Source organism: Homarus americanus, unplaced genomic scaffold (genome assembly GCF_018991925.1).
Source record: "Homarus americanus isolate GMGI-L3 unplaced genomic scaffold, GMGI_Hamer_2.0 scaffold57980, whole genome shotgun sequence".
In the NCBI taxonomy this organism is placed as follows: domain Eukaryota; kingdom Metazoa; phylum Arthropoda; class Malacostraca; order Decapoda; family Nephropidae; genus Homarus; species Homarus americanus.
This window is the reverse complement of record NW_024716703.1, coordinates 23,320,742-23,343,315: the sequence shown is the minus strand read 5'-3', so window position 1 is coordinate 23,343,315 and position 22,574 is coordinate 23,320,742. Positions and strand designations below refer to the sequence as shown.

Sequence of the window (22,574 nt, the reverse complement as noted above, 5' to 3'; positions counted from 1 at the left end):
GCTGTGGAGTCGGAGTCGGAGTCGGAGTCGAGGAGTCGGAGGAAATTTCGGCTTGTGGAGTCGGAGTCAGTAAAATTGTCCAGACTCCGACTCCGACTGAAGCTATTCTGTTCCTAAGAACAAATATATGAACTCAGGCATATTCATTGCAGTGATTCCACTGATCCCACTAATTTTCTTAAATTATTAAAAGAATTTATTTCCATTTTATAAGCATTATTATGAATTTATTGTAGCAGGCACAGTATAGCACTATAATTTTGGACGTTAGTCTCTTCTTTATCATTTGAAATTTTGAATTATATCAAATTTTGTTTTGTTGAAAACTGCACAGAGGCTCTCAGTTACAAAACAATTAGCTACAACCTGTTTTTGGTGAGATTAAGGCAAATTTAATTTAATAACTTAATCATGTAAGGTTTATCCATTTTCCTTAATAAGGTATTCATTTCTTTAATGTACATAAATATATAACTTTACTTTAAAAGGAATTGTAGGATCATCATTTAGATCCACATCAGATTATGAGCTTAAACAAAATTCATATGCTGAGATCGAACTTTTAGATATACATGTAAATGGTGTTTTCTAGTTAATATCTTGAATTCTTAATAAATTTATTTTTCTTTTGATTGAAACTTTGAAAGTCAAGCCTATCATCTTTTTGTAGTTCTTAAATATCGTCCAGATCATTAATAAAGCAGTATAGCCACGGTGTTTTACTTTTTACCTATGCAGGTTACAACATACAAATTACAATTAGGATGGTAGAAATAGTTGTTACAAATAGGCCAAGGAGTCGGAGTCGGAGTCGGAAGCATAAAAATTTGAGGAGTCGGAGTCGGAGTCGAAGGTTTTGTCTTCGACTCCACAGCCCTGATTATTGCTACACATCTACAGAAGTGCCTGTGCTGTACATGCTATTTATTCCTATGGATAATCAATACTGTACAAGCTGTGTTTTACGCGTCAACACCTAACGTCAACGAGTTTTCAGTGACGTACAAATGCAGCCCCGAAGCGCGTATTCTCCTGTGTATGGGAGTAACATATGCAAAATAAAAAAATATTCATTCATTTTTAATAATTTATTATGATTCATATTATATCATTTTAATTGTTCATTTGTTCCCCCGCAAGAATACTAGCATCTCAAAATGCTTGTCGCTCATTCTGCTGCGCTTGGGCCTCAAGACGCCCTTGCCCATGGAGAACATGTGCTCCACGGCAGCACTAGAGGGGATGAGGGTGTTGTATTTGATGAACAACTCCCTCATGGCCTTGTCGGTCGTCTTTATAACAAGATAATTGAAAATAGAACTTGGAAAAATAAAAAATTTTAGAAGTTGACGAACAAATTGACGCTTGACGCTCCGCTCGGGTGAAAAGTTGACTGCGTCACCTGTAGCATCACCTGCCCCAAAAGTTGATGGAGTCAGCGTTAACAAAAAGTTGCCGCCGTCCACTGACGGCGTTAAATTAACGGCGTCAACGTACAACACTGTGTTCAAGAGTATAATACTGTATGCAGTAGTAAACCACTGGTTAAGGAAAACTTCAGTACATAGAAAAAAAAATCATGCAAATATTAATGTCTGTACACTAAAACAGAGAATACATGGTACTTTGTAATTGACACCAAAGAGAGTTTGCAATAATGTATTTCCATGTATGAGTTCATATGTGATAGATAAAGGTTTTTGTTTCACCCTTGCATTATTTGAAATGTAATTTTTCTTTTGCCTAAGCTTTACAGAAAATTTTCATTACATAGCCTGAATTGCCTCTGCAAAGAATGAATGAATGAATGTGTGCATGCATATGTGTGTGTGTGTGTCCTGGCTTTGATTCCAACCACCCTGTGCTACAGCATTAAATGGCTTAAAAAAATAATAAATAACATAAGTGATAAATATATTTAATAAAAAACAAATACATTCTTACCAAGGCTTGGAACAATAACTTGAGTTGACAGAAGAAGGAACCAGAGGAAGAAAAGTGATGATAACACCAAGAACCCAATAATTGTGACTCTCAAGTGCCCATACACCTTATCTGTAATTCTGGCAGTGATAAATGCTGCTAGACTAGAGCACACCACTGCTGTCACTGCTACCCCTATGGCTTGCTCCTGTAAAAGAAGAATTATTAGCTACATCAGTAGTTAGTTCTTCAAATGAACATGCTAAATCAGTAAGCCTGTAGTGGATTCCTCCCCTACAAACGCCGTTTGTCGCTGAGTAGCCGACCCTCTTCGAATTCCCCAGCCTGAGCCTTGTGGTCTAGGTCGGTAACCAGCGCCGCCTAACAAAGCGGAGGTCAACTATCAACCCACGCCTAACCCCGCTATATAAGACCTCACCCTGCCGTGACCACTCTCTTTCTACCTACAGCCACCAGCAGGCAACACCTCCTCCGCTCCTGCCTGGTGGCCCTCGCTCCCGCCGGCGACCCTGGCCCCCTACAAGCTGCCTGTCCTCCTCTGAGCACCCTCACCAACCAGCTCTCCCTACACCACGCTTGGACTCACGCTGCCACCCCCCAGCACCAAGCTGCATTGTACATCCAATACAATATGTATACGTACAGAGAGCACTTTGTGAGTTTCCTTTCTGCAACCCATCCTGAGTTTGAACCAATATCTCATAACCCCACAAGCCTACATCCCAAAACTTTACCAATGTTATTTCTTTTTAATAACCAGCACCCAAGATATAAGTGTCCTAAGGGCAAACAATAAAGGAAATATACATTTCTTTGTACACAAGTAAAAATGCACCCCCTCCCCTTCCCCCGTCCGCAAATGTTATTCGCGGCCATTATGAGAACCTAACCCCAGCGAATTTGGGGGGCCCCCTGTATATCTAATTTTCTTGATGCTGATCATGATGATGATGTGCATTCTTCTCTAGTCTTTGGAGACATTACCACAGAAATGGATATTTGCATGCATGTCTACCGGGTAGGTCATCACTAATACTGTGCAATTCTTCATATGTACAGGTATTTTATCATGATACAGTATCCTTAGCATTAAAATATAGAGTAACTGTAGGAGGAGAAAGTAAGCTCCTACATTATGTGCACGAGAAGAAAGGGTAAAAAAAAATCTTAAACTATAAAAAACACAATGACCAGCAAAACAAAATATTCATTCAACAACAGAAATGCAGACTCTACCTGATGTATTTGAATGTCAATTAGAGACAGGTTCAAGACTCCAATCCAAACAGCAGGGATACCAAATGAGAAGGCATATGCTATTATCACCAACAGCTGTTGAACATTACTGTGAAAGATATACACTGTGTAGCTATATAAATTCCAAATGGATGTATAACAGTACGGGTATTTGGAAATATTATACATACAGTACAGTAAAAATATTTTTTCATGAAAAATTGGTATTAGCTGACTAAATACTCATACTATTCTGATAAAAAGAAATCAATATAAATATAAAATCAAATGGAAGACTAATGAATACAGAACTTGTCCTTTGCTAGAAGCATTTCTGTACAACTTGGGATTTTTTCTTTAGTACCCTCACAATACAAGTAACATATGGTTATATTTATATAATGGCCACCCAAACGAGAGGTGGCCATGCAGAAGGAAGGAGGCCAGTGGCCTATTACCAAACTTCCAAAAATACTCTTAATGAGCAGGAAATTTAAATAAACTTTTAACTGTTGTATAAACATGCAAATAATAAAGGACTTAAGAAAATTGCAAGAGAAACTAATATTATACACAAATGAAACACACTTATGAAACACATGGTGAAACTTCAAGATAGACATAAAATACATACAGTCATCTTCCACTTAATGTACATGATGCATTCCTGAAAACCCCATGCAGTGTGTTAATTGAACGTATGTTTAGCGGACATTGGTTTCCCATAGAAACCTGCTATAAATTGAAATATGACTCCGAACAATTTGCATTTTTTTCTCTGAATTCCCTTTAATGGGTAAATATGACCTCAGAAACTTAAAACAGCTGAGATTCAACATTACAAAATGTATAAGTACTGTACTGTATGTATCAAGCTAATATCAGTGGTAAGGAAATGCATCAAGGTACAATATACTCCTGATATAATGGACACTGACCCATTTGGACTAGGTTTATATATTACGGACTCGGGTGCGTTAAAGTAAAAAAATAATGGAATTGGGTCCATTATGGTAAACAAAAATTACGGACTCGGGTCTATTGGTATAAAAACTATCACAATTAATTACAGTCATACCCCATTTAGCTTTACCCTGCTTAACACTTATTTGTTATGGAGGCTCTTTCGTCCTTTCCTGGAGTTATTGTTTACTAGGAAAAAATATAAATAAATATGATGGAAATCCGTAATACAAGGCAGAAGTTACAAGACGGAACACTCAGGACTTGCCGACAGCGGCCATCCTTGTTTACATTCTCTCTGACAAAGAGAGCAATATACCCATGTATGCTCACAGTCAATCAGCGCTCTCCACCTTGTGTAAAAAAAATTCCCGGTAGCATTCAACTTATTTGAGATGCTCGCTCTTTATATGAATGTTTTCCACCTATTATACTTGATTTGTGATCCAAATTATTTTATACGAGAAAAAATGATGAAAATCCATAACACATACAAGTCAACTGCTCACTCGTGCCTGGCAGTACAATGGTCATTATTATGCATCATTTTCCCCCCTCCACTTACAACCAACCAGTACCGTACATGTTACTAGCATATAGAGCAACTTTGTTTAATCTCCCATCCAGTATTGTGCTGGCTGTCTTGATGTTGACATATTGGCATCAGTCAGGGGATGATTAAGAACCTAAGAATGGAGGAAACTGCAGCGGGCCTATTGGCCCATACTGGGCAGCTCCGTTAATGTAATGTAGAACTAATTTTTGTACCATATCTATGTATTATGTACTGTATTTTTTATGCATTATGTAAGATATTTAGTGTTCCTTACAGCAGTTTTGAAAGTTTATGCATATTTTGGGGGGTCCAAAACCAACCTAATTATTTCCATTTAAATAAATTAAACTACAATTCATAAAATGATAATTCACAATGTCTTCTGGTATCTAATTCATGACTTATTGTGACTCCAATGTGCAAACAGCTCAGTACAGCTGTACAGTAAGTGAGGACACATATAACATGACTTACTTCATCCTCTTCACCACATGTCAGCTTACTAACCAGTCAAGCTTGAGTGAAGTCAGTCACAATCAGCTCAAATAATGACATTGTAATGATAACAGCATTACTGGGCTAAGGGATCATGTAGTAAAGTTAGTGAATACTGTACTTGAGGATGCCCTTGATGCCACTGAAGAAGTCTATCTTTTCTGTTGCTGATGATGCTGAAGGTGGGGTTGGTGGCTTGGCTGGGAAATACACAATAACAATCAGCAGCAACAGAGCGGCAGCACCAAAGTCTGCCGGCAAAATGTACTCTTCATATAAAGATTTAAGAATTAATTTTCAATTAAAGATCAGGAGTTTACATTAATAGAGAAAAATTAATTTAAATTTAAATTGAGTTTACACTTAAAGTAAGTTTATATGTAAGGAGAGCATTAGTTTGAAAATTAATAAAAGGACACTGTTTACATCTAAAGAAAGAATATGAGTACACTACTGTACTGTATAAGTACTGTACACAAGTGATGGAATAGGAGGTATGAAATGTGTGTACATTATAGGTACTTAGTCTAAACCTGAATATTTAATTGTAAGTTTTTTTTTTTAAGATTACTGTATTATAAAAAGAACAATTTCAAAAAGCCTAATACAATAACTTTCAATTAATAGTAATATCAGGATATGAAATGCCTTTACCACATACAATTTATGAATAGGACTTCTCTTTCAAATTTTCATTATGTACACCTAAAAATCCTGTCAAGAGCAATTTATGTTAAACTGAGATTAAATAATTTATTTCTTACTTACGAATATACATGAGTATCATTATATCACTACGAATTTCCGCTCGCTCCTCATTTGTAGGAATCTTGCTGGGAGACCTCACAACCAGGGCCCCCATATACATTGCAGCACCCCCTAATTGGCACATGAGAGCCCCAACAGCTGATAAATACAAACGAAATTCACATTATGACAAGTAATTAAGAATCACTGGACACCACTGAGGTTGATTTAAAAAAGCTACATTTCTAAATTACTGTAGTACTGTATAGGGAAATATTAATCAAAATAATGCAGGCAGTCCCCAACTTACGACAGGGATATGTTCTTGGACCCTGATCATAAGCCGATTTGTTCATAAGTCAGAACGGATACACCCCATTTTGTGACCAATCCATTTCGTTACCAATATCAAGTCCGTTTTGTCACCACTAACTGTCGCTGGTATCAGCGACAAATTGTAAGTTATTATTTTACACGAATAGAAATTACACATGTATACAGACGACTCGAGAAGTATTGTATTATTATTATACATGAATATTAATTATTTAATAAAAAAAATGATTAAAACAGTGGTAAATAAACAAAATACTGAACAAATGAAGATTTATTGCATTATTACGTATTATACATGAATATTAATTGTTTAATAAAGAAAACAATTCAACATTGGTAAACAAATTACAGAACAAATGAAGGTGACTTGGCACCAGCGCATAAATCACCAAGCAGTGAGACGATTGCAGGCGTATTAACAATTTTTTTTTTTTTTTTCTATCCCAAGCAACAGTTATTTTCGTGTATACAGTGGTCCCTCGGTTAACGAATTCAATCCGTTCCAGCAGGTTGTTCGTTAACCGAAAAGTTTGTTAACCGAAACCATTGTTTCAATGGGTTTTGGGTAATTGGTTCCAGCTCACCGAAAATTGCCTAAATTCAACAAAAATGGTAGAAAAGTTCACTTACTTTGAGGTGTGCATGTAGAAGGCTCCTGGATGATGATGATGATGATGGGAATTAGAATGGGGGTGGAGGAGAAGGAAGAAGAGAAGGCATTGGGGTGGAAGAGAAGTCACCCCATGGCACCATTTCACCCATAAAATTTTAGTTCTCTTGGTGTATTTCAAGATTATTTTCTTTAAATCAACACTGCACTGCATTATATATTGTCAATATGTAAAATATATTTCAAAATGACCAATAATTTGCTTGGAAACACAGAAAAAAGCGTTTAGTTGAAGAGAGTCTCAAGCAAGATGTTACCTCCAGTGAAAACAGAGAGAGACTAACGCCTGTTTGCTGTGTTAAGAGGCTGGATGCCGCGCATTAAACTAGTCACTTTACCTTCAATTATGTTCAATAATTGTTAAAATGACTAAAAAATTGAATATTAAACTTTTAAAATTATTGAATAGTATAAACTTCTTGATATTTACTAAAATAGTAAGGAATTTAAGCCCTAGAACCGATTAATGTATTGGCGGACTGCTACTAAAGCTGGTTGCCCGGCCAGTGCAAGCGAAAACATGTTGAGGTCGGTTCGTAAGAAATTCGTTAACCGAATTTTTGTTAGTTAACCGAATTGAAGATTCTTATGGAAGGCAGTTCGTTAACCAAAATTTCGTTAACCGAGGCGTTCGTTAACCGAGGGATCACTGTATATTACTTTTATCCTCTTCACCACTGACAGGCTCGTTAGCCGCTTGGGCGATTGGTTACGTCTCTGTTATGCACTGTTGGCAAGTACTGGGCATGTACAGTCGTGAACAGAAGTCCTGTCGCCCCTTCTGCTGCTCCACGAACCCTGAGATTCAGACTCATGAATCCGAAGCATTTATTGGCAGAATAATGCACCAGTGTCTATTGCTTCGGGTTCATGAGTCTGAATCTCTTGGTTTGCGGAACAGCACAAGGGGCGACAGGACTTCTGTTCACGACTGTACTGGCTCTCTGTTACACACTGTTGGCAAGTATTGGGCATGCAGTGCACTGGCTCCTGAATGTATCTGAACCTGCTCCAGTGTTGGTCAAGACTAGTCTTGAATGAGTCCACACTCGGTGCCGTCACAACACTCTCTGGGAGGTTGTTCCAAGAGTTCACAATTCTCACTCCAAAAAAGTTTTCCCTCACAGTTTTCTGGATTTGTGGCTTCTTCATCCTTGAGCTGTGACCCCTTATGGGGTGGGAGTATGCCATCTCCAGGTATGGACTCTCAACTGAGTAGTGCCCTCTCAGATGTTTATACACTTCAATTAGGTCACCCCTTGCCCGTCTGTAGCATAAGCTAGGCAGTTACAGGAGTTCTAATCTCTCTGGATAACTGAGGTGCTGTAGTGCAGGCACCAGTCTGGTGGCCCTTCTTGGGACATTTACAATCGACTGACAGTTTCTAGCATTGCTTGGGGACCAGATGGTGTGACAGTACTCCAGGTGGGGAAGCACCACACTCTTGAAGATTGTTATGAGGGATGGACCATCTAGATATCTGAACGACCTTCTTATAAGACCTACTAGTCTAGCTGCTTGATTCACCTTCTTCTCACAATGGCCTGAGAACTTCAGTTCATTGTCAACATACACACTCAGGTCCTTTTCATATCCCATTGGGACATGTGATATGCCTCCTTACTGTTGGTATGACCTAGGTGCATCCTCTTACAATTTGTGACATTGAATCTTAGCAGTCATTTCTTTGACCACTCTTGAAGCTGACAGATCTTTCTGTAGCTCTTCGTAGTCTGTTTGGTTCTTAATTTCCCTGAATAACTTGGCATTGTCCACAAACATTTGTATAGAGGAGTGTAAAGCCTCTGGAATGTCATTTATGAAACAAACAAACAACAACGGGCCAGTACACTGCCCTGTGATACCCCACTTGTCACGGTTACACATGACAATTTCATGCCATTTATCACCACATACTGCTTGCGATCATGAAGAAAATCTCCAATCCATGCTAGGACACTTCCCTGAATCCCGTACCATTTCAGATTAAATCTCACCTTTTCATGGGGTACACTGTTGAAAGCCTTGGCAAAATCTAGGTATATATTATTGATATTACTGCCCTGTTCAAGAATTTGAGTCCAAACATCCAGTACCTTGAGTAATTGTGTTGAGCAGTAGCGTCCTGGCATAAAACCGTGTTGGTAGTCCTTTGCATCTCTTATAAAGTTCTCTAGTACTCTGGTCAGGCTTACTGGTCTAAAATTATTCGTGGAGTGACGATTGTCAACCACTACAAGATTCATGTGTAACGGTCTTCTTGTATTCCTGGAAGCACTGGGTTTGGTCTTGGGTATATATTTATCAATCAAACGGTTCACTTTATTGGCTATGATATTCAGTATAATGTCGGCATTCTTATATCTTCGTGAGTCAGACCAGTGAATACCCGGTACCCCTTACCCCTTCGTAATTGCCCTTGTAATATTTGAACCTTGACTTGCTTTTTTCATGAACCAAGTAACATTTAAATCTGAAGGGCAGCATTATGTGGTGATTGGTAGCAATGGGGGCTAGGTGTTCCAGCTTGGGAAACAGACCCTCCTTGAGTTGTGATTAGGTTCAGCGGTTTGGGTGTTTGTGCCCCTCTGTAGCGAGTTGGATCTTTAACATGTTGGAATAGAAAATTGTCCCTCAGAGTTTCTAAAAAAAAAGAGTAGTGGGATTATTAAGGTCATTAGACACAGTTTCATTTCTCAAGTTGTATGTCACCATAGTTAAAGTCCCCCATGACAAGGAGGTGGCTAGGCATGAGTGCCATTGCACTGTCAAGTGATATAGGTACTGTAATTCTAATTGCAGTGGTCCCTCGGTTAACGAACACAATTTGTTTCAGAAGGTCGTTCGTTAACCGAAAATTTCGTTAACCGATTACTGTATTGGCGGACTAATACTACAGCTGGTGAGCAGGCGAAAGCAGGCGAAAACATGTTGGGAAAAATTTGTAAGAAATTCGTTAACCGAATTTTTTTCGTTAACCGAATTGAATATTCTTATGGAAGGTAATTTGTTAACCGAAATTTCGTTAACCGAGGCGTTCGTTAACCAAGGGATCACTGTATAGGCTTAATGATAATAATGTGATTATTATTATTATTATTACTATTATCACTACGATAATTGCTTTTGTGTCTTGATGACAGGACTTAAGTGTCAAGGACCTTTTAAAGTCCACAACTCAGCTGCATTCCTACATAGGCTTCCATGTCTGGTATTGTAGGTGAACCTCCATAATCTCTCAGTTTATTTTGACAAAGAATTTACCCCTTGCTGGGATGACATCCTTTATAATCACACCATATTTTATTTCTATAATTCATTCATCTTGATCTGTTTCACAATAAATTCCTATAGTGTAATCAACTTTGGAACCATTCGATTATTTCAGATTCATTCCGAATTCAAATTGTTTACCGGTAATTCCTTTTTGAAAAAAAAATATGAATTAAGCTAAAAACCAAATTACTGTATCATGATCCGAATTAATGAGGGTACAGTGTATTGGTATCCTGTTTGCAAGTGCGAATGATCATAAGTCGGACAGTTGTAACTTGGGGACTGCCTGTATTGTAACTTTTATCAATCAGAGGATCTAGCATCTTTCTTAAATGATATAAAATACACTAATAATAATAATAATAATAATAATAATAATAATAATAATACAATATTCAGTAAAGTAAAAGACAGGTTTACAATTGGATAGACATTTATATAAATTATGCATGTACTATAGTACAGTTCATCATGAATATAGGTAATGTAGGTAGGTACTCCTCACTATACAAATGGGTTAGGTTCCTTGAAAACCATTTGTTAAGGGAATATTCATACATAATACATGGGGAAAATTAGGTTCATACCTAACTATCATAATTTAGTACCTAACTCCTGTAATTTAGTACTGTAACTCATCAAAAAATAATAAAATATAAATTTGGTACAATACCGTAATATATTATTCATATAAGGAAGAATAGCTTTTGTACATTGAGAAAGAGGTGTAAAAATAGAATATTCTTATTGTATAAGCCAATATTCATAGAGTGAATGTGCATATAAGCAAAGGATACCGGTATTTGGTGTATGTATGCTGTAGGAGCATATACTGTAGTTTCCTATGTACAGTAGCTAAAACAACTATCTGTTCATACTTTGTGGGAAACAATATGAGACCAAGGACGATAAATTTTGGTATATGAGGGCTGTCACTAGTCACATGTAAAATTTCGGAGCATATCGACCCCCACCTGCACAGACAGTTGTTTTAGCTACTGTACCTAGACAGTGTAGGTAAACAACAATGGTAAACAGAAAGGCAATTTGACCAAGGATAGCCAACAAAGCTGTCAGATACTCATTTCCATTAGGGTTCTTTGGTTAGGTTTAAGCTTAGTCTCTAATTAGTAATAGTATATCTACAGGAGTAATTGTAAAATGTTTTGGATAAATTCAAGAAGCATTACATTGTGCTTGGACTATCTGTGGCTGGCAGATCACTTCAGCAGTACAGTACGTACTTACTGTGGTTAATAAAATAGAAATTCACTCTCTTCTATTGCTCTATTTTCATCTTTATTTTTTAGCTTTGAATTGTTTGATACCATTACAGTACTGGTTTTGATGTGGTCAGGTACATAACTTGTTCTAGTCCTTTATAGCTGTGAAGAAGAGTTTTTTTTTATATACTGTATATATACATACTGTACTTGACTGCTGACACCAAGTACCCAAAAATTTTGATTACCCCCCCCCCTTCTAGTGCCCTGCCATTTCACATCCCTAATCCTTACAAAGTTTGTTGTTAGATACTCTTGGTACAGTCTGTTGAAAATTTTGTAAGCATGATTCAGCCTCAGTTGATTCACTTTATCTGCCACACATAACATGTTCAGTGATTGTAGGACTTTGTGACCAATGAGATCTCATGCTCTCATGACAAGAATGAACCTTACTGCTATGTTTTGAATAATTTATAGTTCAGATGAACATAAATAATATGAGAATTATGGGGATCATGAGACCGGAGGTGGGAATTTTCCGCTCGGTCCAGCCAGCAACCCGCCTTTCCTAACCTTCTCTCCGATACAGAATTAACTTCCTACTCCTCATTTTTCTTATTTGATAATTTTATATTATATTTTCTTTATTGCTAAGTCACATTAGAGCATTGTATTACAGTACCACATTGATTATTTTTGGAGTAGTTTGGAATATAGTGAATTTGTTGGAGTAGAGAGATATTACTGGAATCTGAGGGGGGGGATTTGGTATATACACTATACAGGTATAGGAAATTTTAGTATAGAGGTACAGTAATATGCTTGTAGTAGGATTGCATTTAGTGAGGGCTGCTTGTACAGGGACAGTACTGTATACCATTTATTCACTTATTCATTCATAGGGAGTCATTACTATTATTATTCAATCTCAATTGTCTTTCCAGTACAGTATATGGTATTTTATAGCTACAGTATTGGGCTTCAAGGAAAATGCTTTTGAAAATATTAAGATTCTCTTCTATTATGTCCAGTATGGTATTTCCATATTAGGTTACCAGCTACAATCTCACTACTGGTACCCAATCTGGTCAGGTCTACCTCTGAGGTTGTCATCTCCAAAGAGGTCACAGCTCCTGGAGCGGTTAGATCAGTATCTGAAGTTGGGTCACCAGCACTTAACCAAAGCCAACACACTTTCCTCCACTCATAGGGAACATATCTCAAATATGTTGCATTACCTTGGATGGTCAGTCACGTCTTTGTGCCAACATTGTGTAACGGAGATGTGACAATCGCTCAAGCAGTCGATTAGTGGCAAAGAGGATACCAAAAGTTTAAAAAGTTTTTAAAAAGTTTTTTAAATTAGACAGTTTCTGTTTATATAAACTTCATGTTTAAATGATTCCATTTAAAAAATATTTGCTTTACTGTATGCACAAAAAAGTGGACATCATTTTATCATCCCAACAACCTGGCTGAGTTGAGCAGTGTCTCATGAGAAATGAGGGTTTATAAGAACCGCTCAAACCCCCTTGGTCCACTTCTACAATACTTTAGATAACTGAATCACAAGAACTACATGCTGCTGACCATGAAAATTACAAGTCTCCCAATTTAGAAATAATGGAGGTGAAAAAATATATAATGGATATTAAATTATCTTACCAGTGGCAGTGATCCTTTCGTTTGGAGGAAACCAAGTTGCAGCAACCATGGCAGGTAGAGACAATGTCATGCAGGCAGCAAATGCAAACAATATGGAGCTAATGTGGCACAACCTAAACATGGATAATAACTTGTTATTGATAGTTCGTTACGAAAAAACCTTTTACAACAATAACAGCTATATTTCCTTAACTGTATGACACATAATAACCATAGGTGCATGTAAGTACCGTAAATAGACACCACGACTGACTCTGGAATTTCTATACTGTAGTACAGTATTACCGAGTTAGAACAAGGACAGCCGTGTATTGTATCCTGTACAGGTTGCACCTCCCTGATCCGGGATTCCATGGTCCAGCACCTCCCATGGTCCGGCACGATTTTAGTTCACCCCAGCCAATATCTGTCAACTACCTGGTGCACAGAACCTCATCTCCCTTCTGTCTCCTTAAGACACGTTACCTCGCTACACCACCGTGACCCAGTAGTCAGAAGATAGGAGCCAATTGCATCCAGTTTGATAATCTTTATTAAAACTTTAAGCATGCAAGAAATGCTTGCATTCAAAGATAGTGAGGGACTGCTTATTTTGCTTCCTTGGTCTGGCTACTATTGCAAGGTTCTTTCATGCCATTCTGGCAATTTTACTATGCTATAAACTAATACAGATTTGCCACATTCCACAAAATATGCAAACCACTGTATCAGGTAGAACTGATGTCGACTGTAGCTAATTAGTACAGGTAAACAATACTGTATGAAACTGTGGCAACTGGCTGTGAAGCTCTGTTGAGATCACTAGATTCACCCCGAAAAGTAACTTTAACTTTACACTGTAACATTGAAACTTTAAATTGTAGACATATAAACAGCAATAGTGAAAGCATATAAATCGCAATAACGAAAGCATGAAAAGAAAATTTTTTTGCAACTTTGTGTACATACTGCATCTCAGTCTCTGGGATGCTGGCTACCTCAATGCTCACCTTTGCAATACAGCCCAGCTGGGACGCTGCCTCGCTGCCTATCCCTAGTAACAGTACTCCACGCAGCGAACCCTCTTTATACCTTATGAGAATTATTTTTTATTTATTTTTATTTTTTTTTACACTTTCTGTATACAGTATATATGTAGGATTGTGTGTACATATCACTGAGTAAAAAAAAAATTACGTGTATCTACCCAAAACTATGAGTTGAAAAATAACCATAACACAATATATACAGTATAGCTCACAGGTGGAGAACTGTTGGAAATTTCTCCACCGGGCCCAGGAATTATTTGGCGCTCATTTTAAATAAATTGTTCCAAAACATATTCAGAACACTTGTAAAGTGAGAGAAAAGCAGGTATAAATAATTCAACCTTTCCATTCCATTTCCTTGAATATGCCTTTATGATTAGGACCCAAAAGTGTATACTCTGGACATGGACAGTGGAAAGTTAACACCAAGATTTAAGGGAAATGGGCTCAAACAGATGGAATGAAAGGCCACCCAAATTGAACCTTAAGTAACCTTTGCTGAACCAGTCTCAGGAGGTGCTATGAAAACCATCATGATCCAACACCAACCATTTAATAGGCCCCTAAAGGGATATACTGTAGAATAGAAAAAACACAAAACGTATCAAAGGAAGGTATTTAGTGTGATTCTCTTCATTCCTGAGGCAGTAGACACAACAAGTCCCTTAAACTTCTTTCAGAACTGAAACTAGTGTAATTTTCTGGCAGGCCTAGAACATATCAAACCACTTTATAATACTGACTGGGTTACTTGCTGTGAAATAAGATTCACTCCCTGAGAAGGAGCAAGTGATGGCAGCCTCATAAACTGGCACACTGGTTGTACACTGCCTTTAGTAACATTGTATGCTCTTGCATAATGGCATATAAGGTAATAAAATACTAAGTATTACCTGTACTTAGTTTTATCAATAAAGAACAGTAAGGGCTACTTGAGTAATTTTTAACCATAGTTTTACTTGCCAGAAGACCCACAATTGAATCAAACAAAGGAAACAACTGGAGAGAGGTGGTCCTGCATTGCACTGTGAAGCCAAGCATGTAAAGTGAACTCCAGATTCCACACTGCTGGTGTAATGTCATAGAACTATACTACTCAGCCTTAAGGAGTAACTGTTACATCTAATCTCCCTTTTTAAGGTCGATGGTTGCACAGGAGGACATAAGTAATCACTGAAGTAGTTCAGTCTCCTTGGTTTAGGGTGTCCTGGGTTTCAAATCATAGCTGCTGGTGGGATATTACATGAGTCACACTTGAGAGATATTTGGTCATAAAAATAAATAAGACGTGTAGTGTATAATTGTAAAAAAGTTTGAAGTACTGTATATTATATGACTGACCACTCAATATGGTGGCAGGAAAAGAGGGAAGGAAGACCAGAATAATTTGTCATATAAGATTAAAGTTTAACAAACAACATTTCTCTCATAAACGACAATCATCAGCTGATATACCATCTCTAGTTTAGACAGAAAGTTAATTGATCTAGGTAACTCACACAGTGAATGGGGTTTCCTGAGAAGAGAAGCATCGAATCACCGTCCCAATTGTGAGCAGTATGGCACATGTTAACACCGCTAACCGAAGACCTGTCAACAAGAAACAAAATATTTAATATAAGGCACCCAATTCATATAGAAATAAGTCCTATCTATACAAGTATCTGTTGTTTAACGATTGTTTATTTAGAGATATTTTGGTTTAGCAATTTAAAATTGCTAACGATCTGCAATTTTAAGTTTAAGCAATCTTCAACTCACTGTAAAAAATTCAGCAGGGAAGATGGAAGAAGTGGGGATTCTGTGCTCCAAATGCACATCATTACAATATTGTAATGTGGTTTAGAAATAAAGAAAATACTTTACTTGTACTAGGTAGTAGGTAGTAGGCAGCCAACAAACAGGGAGGTACTACTGCCTGGGAAGATATTGGAGGCATAATGTGTTGTCTAATGGTAGACCCTGCTGCCATATGGCATCACGAAAATTGTGACCAAGTCCCAGGTTGCTGATCTGACTTTCTGCTTCATTTACACACAATTGCAGGGTCACAATTGTTTCTCTTACCATTGACAACACAACATACATACTTGTATATCGTTTCTCACTTTTGATCTTTTTTCGTTTTTGTATTTATAGTTCTTTATTATTAAAATTATTATTATTATTACAGTTACTGTATTATTATCATTATTTTATTATTTTATTTTTGTTTGTTTTATCATAAATTTTATTTATTATGAATTATTATGACAATTATTTATTATTATTATTATTATTATTATTATTATTATTATTATCATTATCATTATTATTATTACATTTTTGCCCCCCAGGCCTCGATGTGGGTCAGCGACCTGTGTCCGGGTGGGCTAATCCCCGTAAGAAAAAAAAAAAAAAAATACTGTATACAGTACAGCATATTTTATAAGTGATATTTCCGTTAGCTGGAACAATTGGTGCAGAGGACTTCCGGGAATGAGAGATTTCTGGGTAACAAGACGACTCTCAAAGCCGGAAAAAATCCCTCATCCCCAGAATTTTTCGGGTAACGGAAAAATTTTCCCAGAAGTTCCAGAAATTGCCCATTACATCATCTCTCAAACCCAGAAAAATATCCCTCATTCCCAGAATTTTCTGGGTGCCAGAAAAATTTTCTCAGAATTTCCAGAAATTGCGCCTGATTTCCATCTCTCAAACCTGGGAAAAAATTCCCCATCCCCGGAATTTTCCAGGAATCGGAAAAATTTTCTCTGATTTTTTCCAAAAATGTGCCCCTCGGAAAATCATTCCCAAAGCCGGAATTTTCCAGAAAATTCCGGCTTTGGGAGCGATTTTCCGAGAAAATTTCAATTCCGGCTATCGGAGAGTTCCCGGCTTTGAGGGATTCCGGCTAATGGATATATTACTATACAGTATACAGTACTGTACTATAAAACTATAGAATGAAGAGCATGGGTGTACCATGTACAGTATATGTGGAAAGTGATGGTCTGTATTGAGGCAGTGACTGGCCAGCCGCACTCTTCCTCTCCCCTATGTGATGTCACAGCATACAGGCTGCAGCCACACACGTCTTTTGAGTCAGCTTGGTGACTGTCTGGATGAACTGTGTCGCATGTATACTGTACCAGTAAATGTGAGGAATACATAAAAATAATAATAATAAATAACTTTAAAGAAAAAATAATGCGTTAGCATTTGACAATCATTTTATGGGACACGAGACAGATCAAGCGAGTGATCCCTCATGCCTCTCCTGCTCCCCTGCTCTGTGGGCTAACTGCTGACCATGTAAGAACTGTTTGTTCCCTTTATTTTTTTGACCTGATAATGATTACCGTACTTTTGTTTGTTTTTACTTTCTGTATGAACGATTGTGTATGCATGTAAGAGAGTAAAAGAAAATTACGTATACTGTATCTACCTGAAGTTACGAGTTGAACAATAACTTAGTTCACAGCTCAGCCTCACCCACTCATGAGTGCTACTGGGTGGCAAGTCGGCCAGTCGACGACTCGACTACACAATTACGTGCCATCTCCACGGATATTATTCCCCGTTATCCCTTGTTAGGATATTTCATGTTTCTGTTCACTTAGTGATCTGTTTTTCAGGAACACATCCTGATTGCTAAACGACAGATACCTGTATATTAAAACCATTATCAGTACTACAGTAAACAAAAAAAATTGTCTGCACCTTTACAGCGTTATGCAATATGACACACTGAACCAAGAATTCTGAACAACACATATTTACTAGGGTGATTCCTGTTAATTTCTCTGTATACAGTATTGACTATATGTGATGTACAGAATGCAGTACTGTACATTGTATCGCTAACACAATGTGTCGCACAATCAGAAATACAGTACTGTACCAACCTTACCAAATGAATGTGACCTCAGTCAGACCCAGGGGTGCAGAAATATTTTTTGTTGACTGTACTTCATATATATTTTAACATGTAACAAAGTCATGCAACATTTCATTTTTCTCTTTAAAAATTACATTTACCTGTATATTCATAATTCTAAAAATCAAAATAATATTGGACCATGGGTAATGGATCTTTGGAATTAATCTGATGGAACATTGCACATACATTACACTACTGCTAAATGGCTTCAATCCTAATGTTTAAAGTATTATTTTCATTACAGCACTTAGTATGTGTTACTGTTTTATTTCTTTTATCCTTTAATGTTATTATTTTCATCTCATTTATACAGTAGCTACAGCACTCTTACCTAGCTTTTGAGTGAGCCACATCATGGGAATGGTGAACAAAACAACAATAATAGGTCCCCAGTTTGGAAAAGCAGCTATAGTGGCTTCTGTCCAACTAGGGAATGCTACCAATGCAGACTCGGAAATTGGTCCAAACGTTCCCCATACTACAGTCTGAAAATAGACTTAATGAATAAAATAACATGGTAGTTAGAAATATTGTTCTTTGTCGAAATGCACCTAGATACCATTCAGGACATACAGTATACTGTATAAATAAAATTCTAAATTTGTTTTGATAAAGCTTCGGAGTGAGAATTGTGAACTCTGGAACAATCTTCCAGAGAGCGTTGTGACGGCACCGAGTATGAGCTCATTCAAGGCCAGACTTGACCAACACTGGAGCAGATTCCAATATATTCATAAGCCAGTGCATGCCCAGTACTTGCCAACAATGTGTAAAAGAGATGCGACCGACCACCCAAGCAGCTAACAAGCTGAACAGTGGCGAAAAGGATAAAAGTAAAAGTAATCTAAGCTCCATTTCATCAATTAATGACAGGGATCCAGCTTAACCAAGCGCTTGGGAACTTCGTGTTTTCTTCTTTCCTTGTGGTTATCAGCATATATATATATATATATATATATATATATATATATATATATATATATATATATATATATATATATATATATATATATATATATATATATATATATATATATATATATATCATGTAGATCCGCAATAGAAACGTGGATAAGATAAATTTTGATAATCTCTTATGTTTGCTGTGTGGTTGGTGTGTGGATTAGTGGAAGTCATGTTTTTTTAACCTGACCTCATGTTTTGTAAGGTCATCCTGTGTACATAAGCTCTCTCTCAGTCTTTGTATTTCAGTTGCCTCTGAAGATGTCTTGAATAAAGACGTAAGTTAAGTTCTCCATTGATTCCCTTTTCCCTGACTAGTCACGTCAACCCCCTTCTCTTAAGCTCCTCTACGTGTGTGTTGGTGTGGGGATTAGTGGATGACATCATTATGACCTGACCTCATGTTTTTAAGGTCACCCTGTATATTTAAGCCTCTCTCTGTCCATGTAGTCCTGTTGCCTCTGAAGATGTCTTGAATAAAGACGAAAGCTAAGGTGCTCCGTTGTTTCCATTTTCCCGTGTGATTTTATCAAGATATATATATATATATATATATATATATATATATATATATATATATATATATATATACAATCGCTTTTCGGTTTCTGAGCCCAACATATATACCACATTAATATAATTTGGAGAATATTACCCCTTTAAACATATAAGGACACGGCATTCCGGTCATTCATCCGATTTGTTGATTCAAAACAATCAATATGCTGTAAATGAACATCATACTCACTTGTAAAAAGGCAATGAGTGAAAACACTGCTAAAATCCAAAATCTTGTGGAGTATGTTTGGTAAGCTTCATCTTGTGGAGCTGTTGTAATGGACGGACTGTTGGGGTCCGTTTCTGCAACAGGGTTTTTAATCACTGTCACAACCTTGTCAGCCACATTAATGTTGAGAATGTTCACGTCTAGAACGGCAGGGTAAGATAGCTTGGAAGACGCATCAGCCATATCCGGTATAAACTGTACTTCGCCCCTCTCCATTATTTTGCTCTGCCCTGTAACTGTAAATGCAAGGTTTTACTAGCAGTGACTGGATCTGTGTATTAGCTAACACCAAGATTTGAAAATGATTTGTGAAACATGTGTATCATAATGTTAACTGGTTAAGTTACTGTTTTGTACCACTTGTTTTTATACAGAGAGCTGAAACAACTAGGTAGAGTAGTAGGTAGTAGGCAGCTACCAATCAGGGAGGTACTACTGTAGTGGATTCCTCCCCTACAAACGCTGTTTGTCGCTGAGTAGCCGACCCCGCGAATTCCCCAGTGTATGCCTCGTGGTCTAGGTCAGCAACCAGCGCCGCCTTGCATGACGGAGGTCAACTATTAAGCCACGCCTACCTTCGCTGTATAAGACCTGACCTCGTGGTGACCTACCTCTCTTTCTACCTACACCAGCCAGCAACACCACCTCCTCCGCTCCTGCCTGGCGGCCCTCGCTCCCGCCGGCGAGCATGGCGACCCACAAGCTTGTCCTCCTCTGAGCACCCTCACCAACCAGCTCTCTCTACATCACGCTTGTATCCACGCTGCCACTTCCCAGCACCAAGCTGCACTGTACATCCAATACAATATGTATACAGAGAGCACATTGTGAGCTTCCTTTCTCCATCCCATCCTGAGTGTGAACCAAGCATCTCGTACGCTACACTACCGCCTGGGAATACATTGGAATCATAATGTGTTGTGTAATGATTGACCCTGCTGTCATATGGTGTCACAAAAATTGTGACCAAATCCCAGGTTGCTGATCTGACTTTCTGCCTCATTTACACACAATTGCAGGGTTTCAATTGTTTCTCTTACTTTGACAACACAACATACATACTGTATAGAATTTCTCACTCTTGATATTTGTTTTATATTTGCATTTATTTATGACTATTATTATTATTATTATTATTATTATTATTATTTATAATTTATATAAATTTGTATTATTTTCTTTTATTAGAATTTTTATTTATTTTTATATATTTTTATTAATTTATTACTATTATTAATATTATGATCATAATCATCATTATAATTATTACTGATTTATATTTTATTATATTGCCCCCCAGGCCTTGATGTGGGTCAGTAAAATTACCTGTGCCCGGGTGGGCTAATTCTCGTAAAAAAAAAAAATTATATATATATACAGTAAATAAGAATATCTTGGTAACTGTTGGAAACGCCCAACCGAGCGTGTCTCGCTGATGTTTCATGTATTAAGTGGCAGCGTTGACCATCAGCACATTCTTTTATATAACAGAATTTTAAACACACGCAAAACTCATGTATAATTTATGAAAGGATAATTGAGGTTAGGTCAGGAGGAGGCGGGGAAGTCAATAAGAATGGTAAGTGACATCTATGTGATGACAATTTTAATCAGTCCCAACACAAATGGAATTCATGTCCAATATTAAATAATTTGGAGTAAACATTTCACAGTCCTTCGCTGTGATGAAACTGTACATGGCAGGTGGACAAGGCTAGAGTGTTTAAAATGGAATGCTAGACACAACTGTGATTTATTCGTAACAATTCCTAAGGCTGCATTTACACCAAGCCAGTCAAGTCAAGTCAAGTCATGTCAAGTCATGACTCATCGTGAATCGCCACTCTAATGCACATTTACTCCAATGTATATTCTCAGAAACAATTCCCACCAGATGAGTCAAGTCAAGTCAAGTCACGTCGCATCGTGTCACGTCAAGTCACAGATGGGGTTGGGCCCATTTTCTTCATCAGTCACGCCGAGTCCACAGTGGTGTGTACATCATGCAGGTTGACGTCCTGATAAATTTAGTTCGAGAGCGTCCACCAGCTTTTTGAAGTTTTCAACTGTCATCCTAAAGAAATTGTAGAATTTGTCTTGATGGTTCACCAAGTTTGGGAATAAATGACTGAAGCTTCTAAAATGGGGTCTTTTGGTGTTGAGTTCATGCATCCAGATTCGAGTCCTCCTTTTGCGTTTACGACACCGAATCCACAGCAAAACAGCTAATTCAGCGAGAGAATATGCGTTAATCCTCCTCGAAATCAGTCTGGGTACTGAGTCCTGATTGGCTCAGGTTGACTCAGTCGGTGTGAACGGCAATGAGTCAAGTCAATCAAGTCAAATGACTTGATTGACTTGACTTGACTTGACTGGCTTGGTGTAAATGCAGCCTAAGGGTGAACATTATTGTGTTCTTCGTAAATATCATATAACTTAATGCCATTTTATGCTCAGACATTTTTGTGTAGTAAAAAGTAATTACTATTGACCTCAGAATATCTCCTAATATCAAGTGCACATGGCTTCAAAATGGCCTCAAAGTGCCCATGATATTGGCCAGGTTTCAACAAAAAATTCTTGAGGAGCTTACAGTGATCTCCCCCAAAACTCCCCAGCTGGATGGGCTCACTGTGCACATGCTCCCCCACCCACAATATCTTGGACCCCCTCTTTTGATATTCCTGGATCCGTCCCTGCAAAATGGGCTGATCATGTCAGGCAAACAGGAAGGTGGATAGGATGGGAGTGTATTGTGTG

General features: G+C 37.6%; 1 protein-coding gene across 5 annotated transcripts in view; it reads right to left on the bottom strand.

The window, feature by feature from the left end:
- LOC121858339 (solute carrier family 49 member 4 homolog) overlaps positions 1–22,574 on the bottom strand; it is a 121,240-nt gene that overhangs the window by 72,597 nt on the left and 26,069 nt on the right. For 3 of the 5 annotated variants that reach the window (XM_042354737.1, XM_042354735.1, XM_042354740.1), the window contains 8 exons: positions 19,776–20,050; positions 18,396–18,549; positions 15,642–15,732; positions 13,115–13,227; positions 5,963–6,100; positions 5,316–5,445; positions 3,181–3,289; positions 1,945–2,131 (listed from right to left, as the gene is read on the bottom strand). In XM_042354737.1, the coding sequence (XP_042210671.1) occupies positions 1,945–2,131; positions 3,181–3,289; positions 5,316–5,445; positions 5,963–6,100; positions 13,115–13,227; positions 15,642–15,732; positions 18,396–18,549; positions 19,776–20,050 (1,197 nt within the window). The remainder of the gene's footprint in view (positions 1–1,944; positions 2,132–3,180; positions 3,290–5,315; positions 5,446–5,962; positions 6,101–13,114; positions 13,228–15,641; positions 15,733–18,395; positions 18,550–19,775; positions 20,051–22,574) is intronic. The other 2 variants (XM_042354738.1, XM_042354739.1) reach the window with 2 other exon arrangements.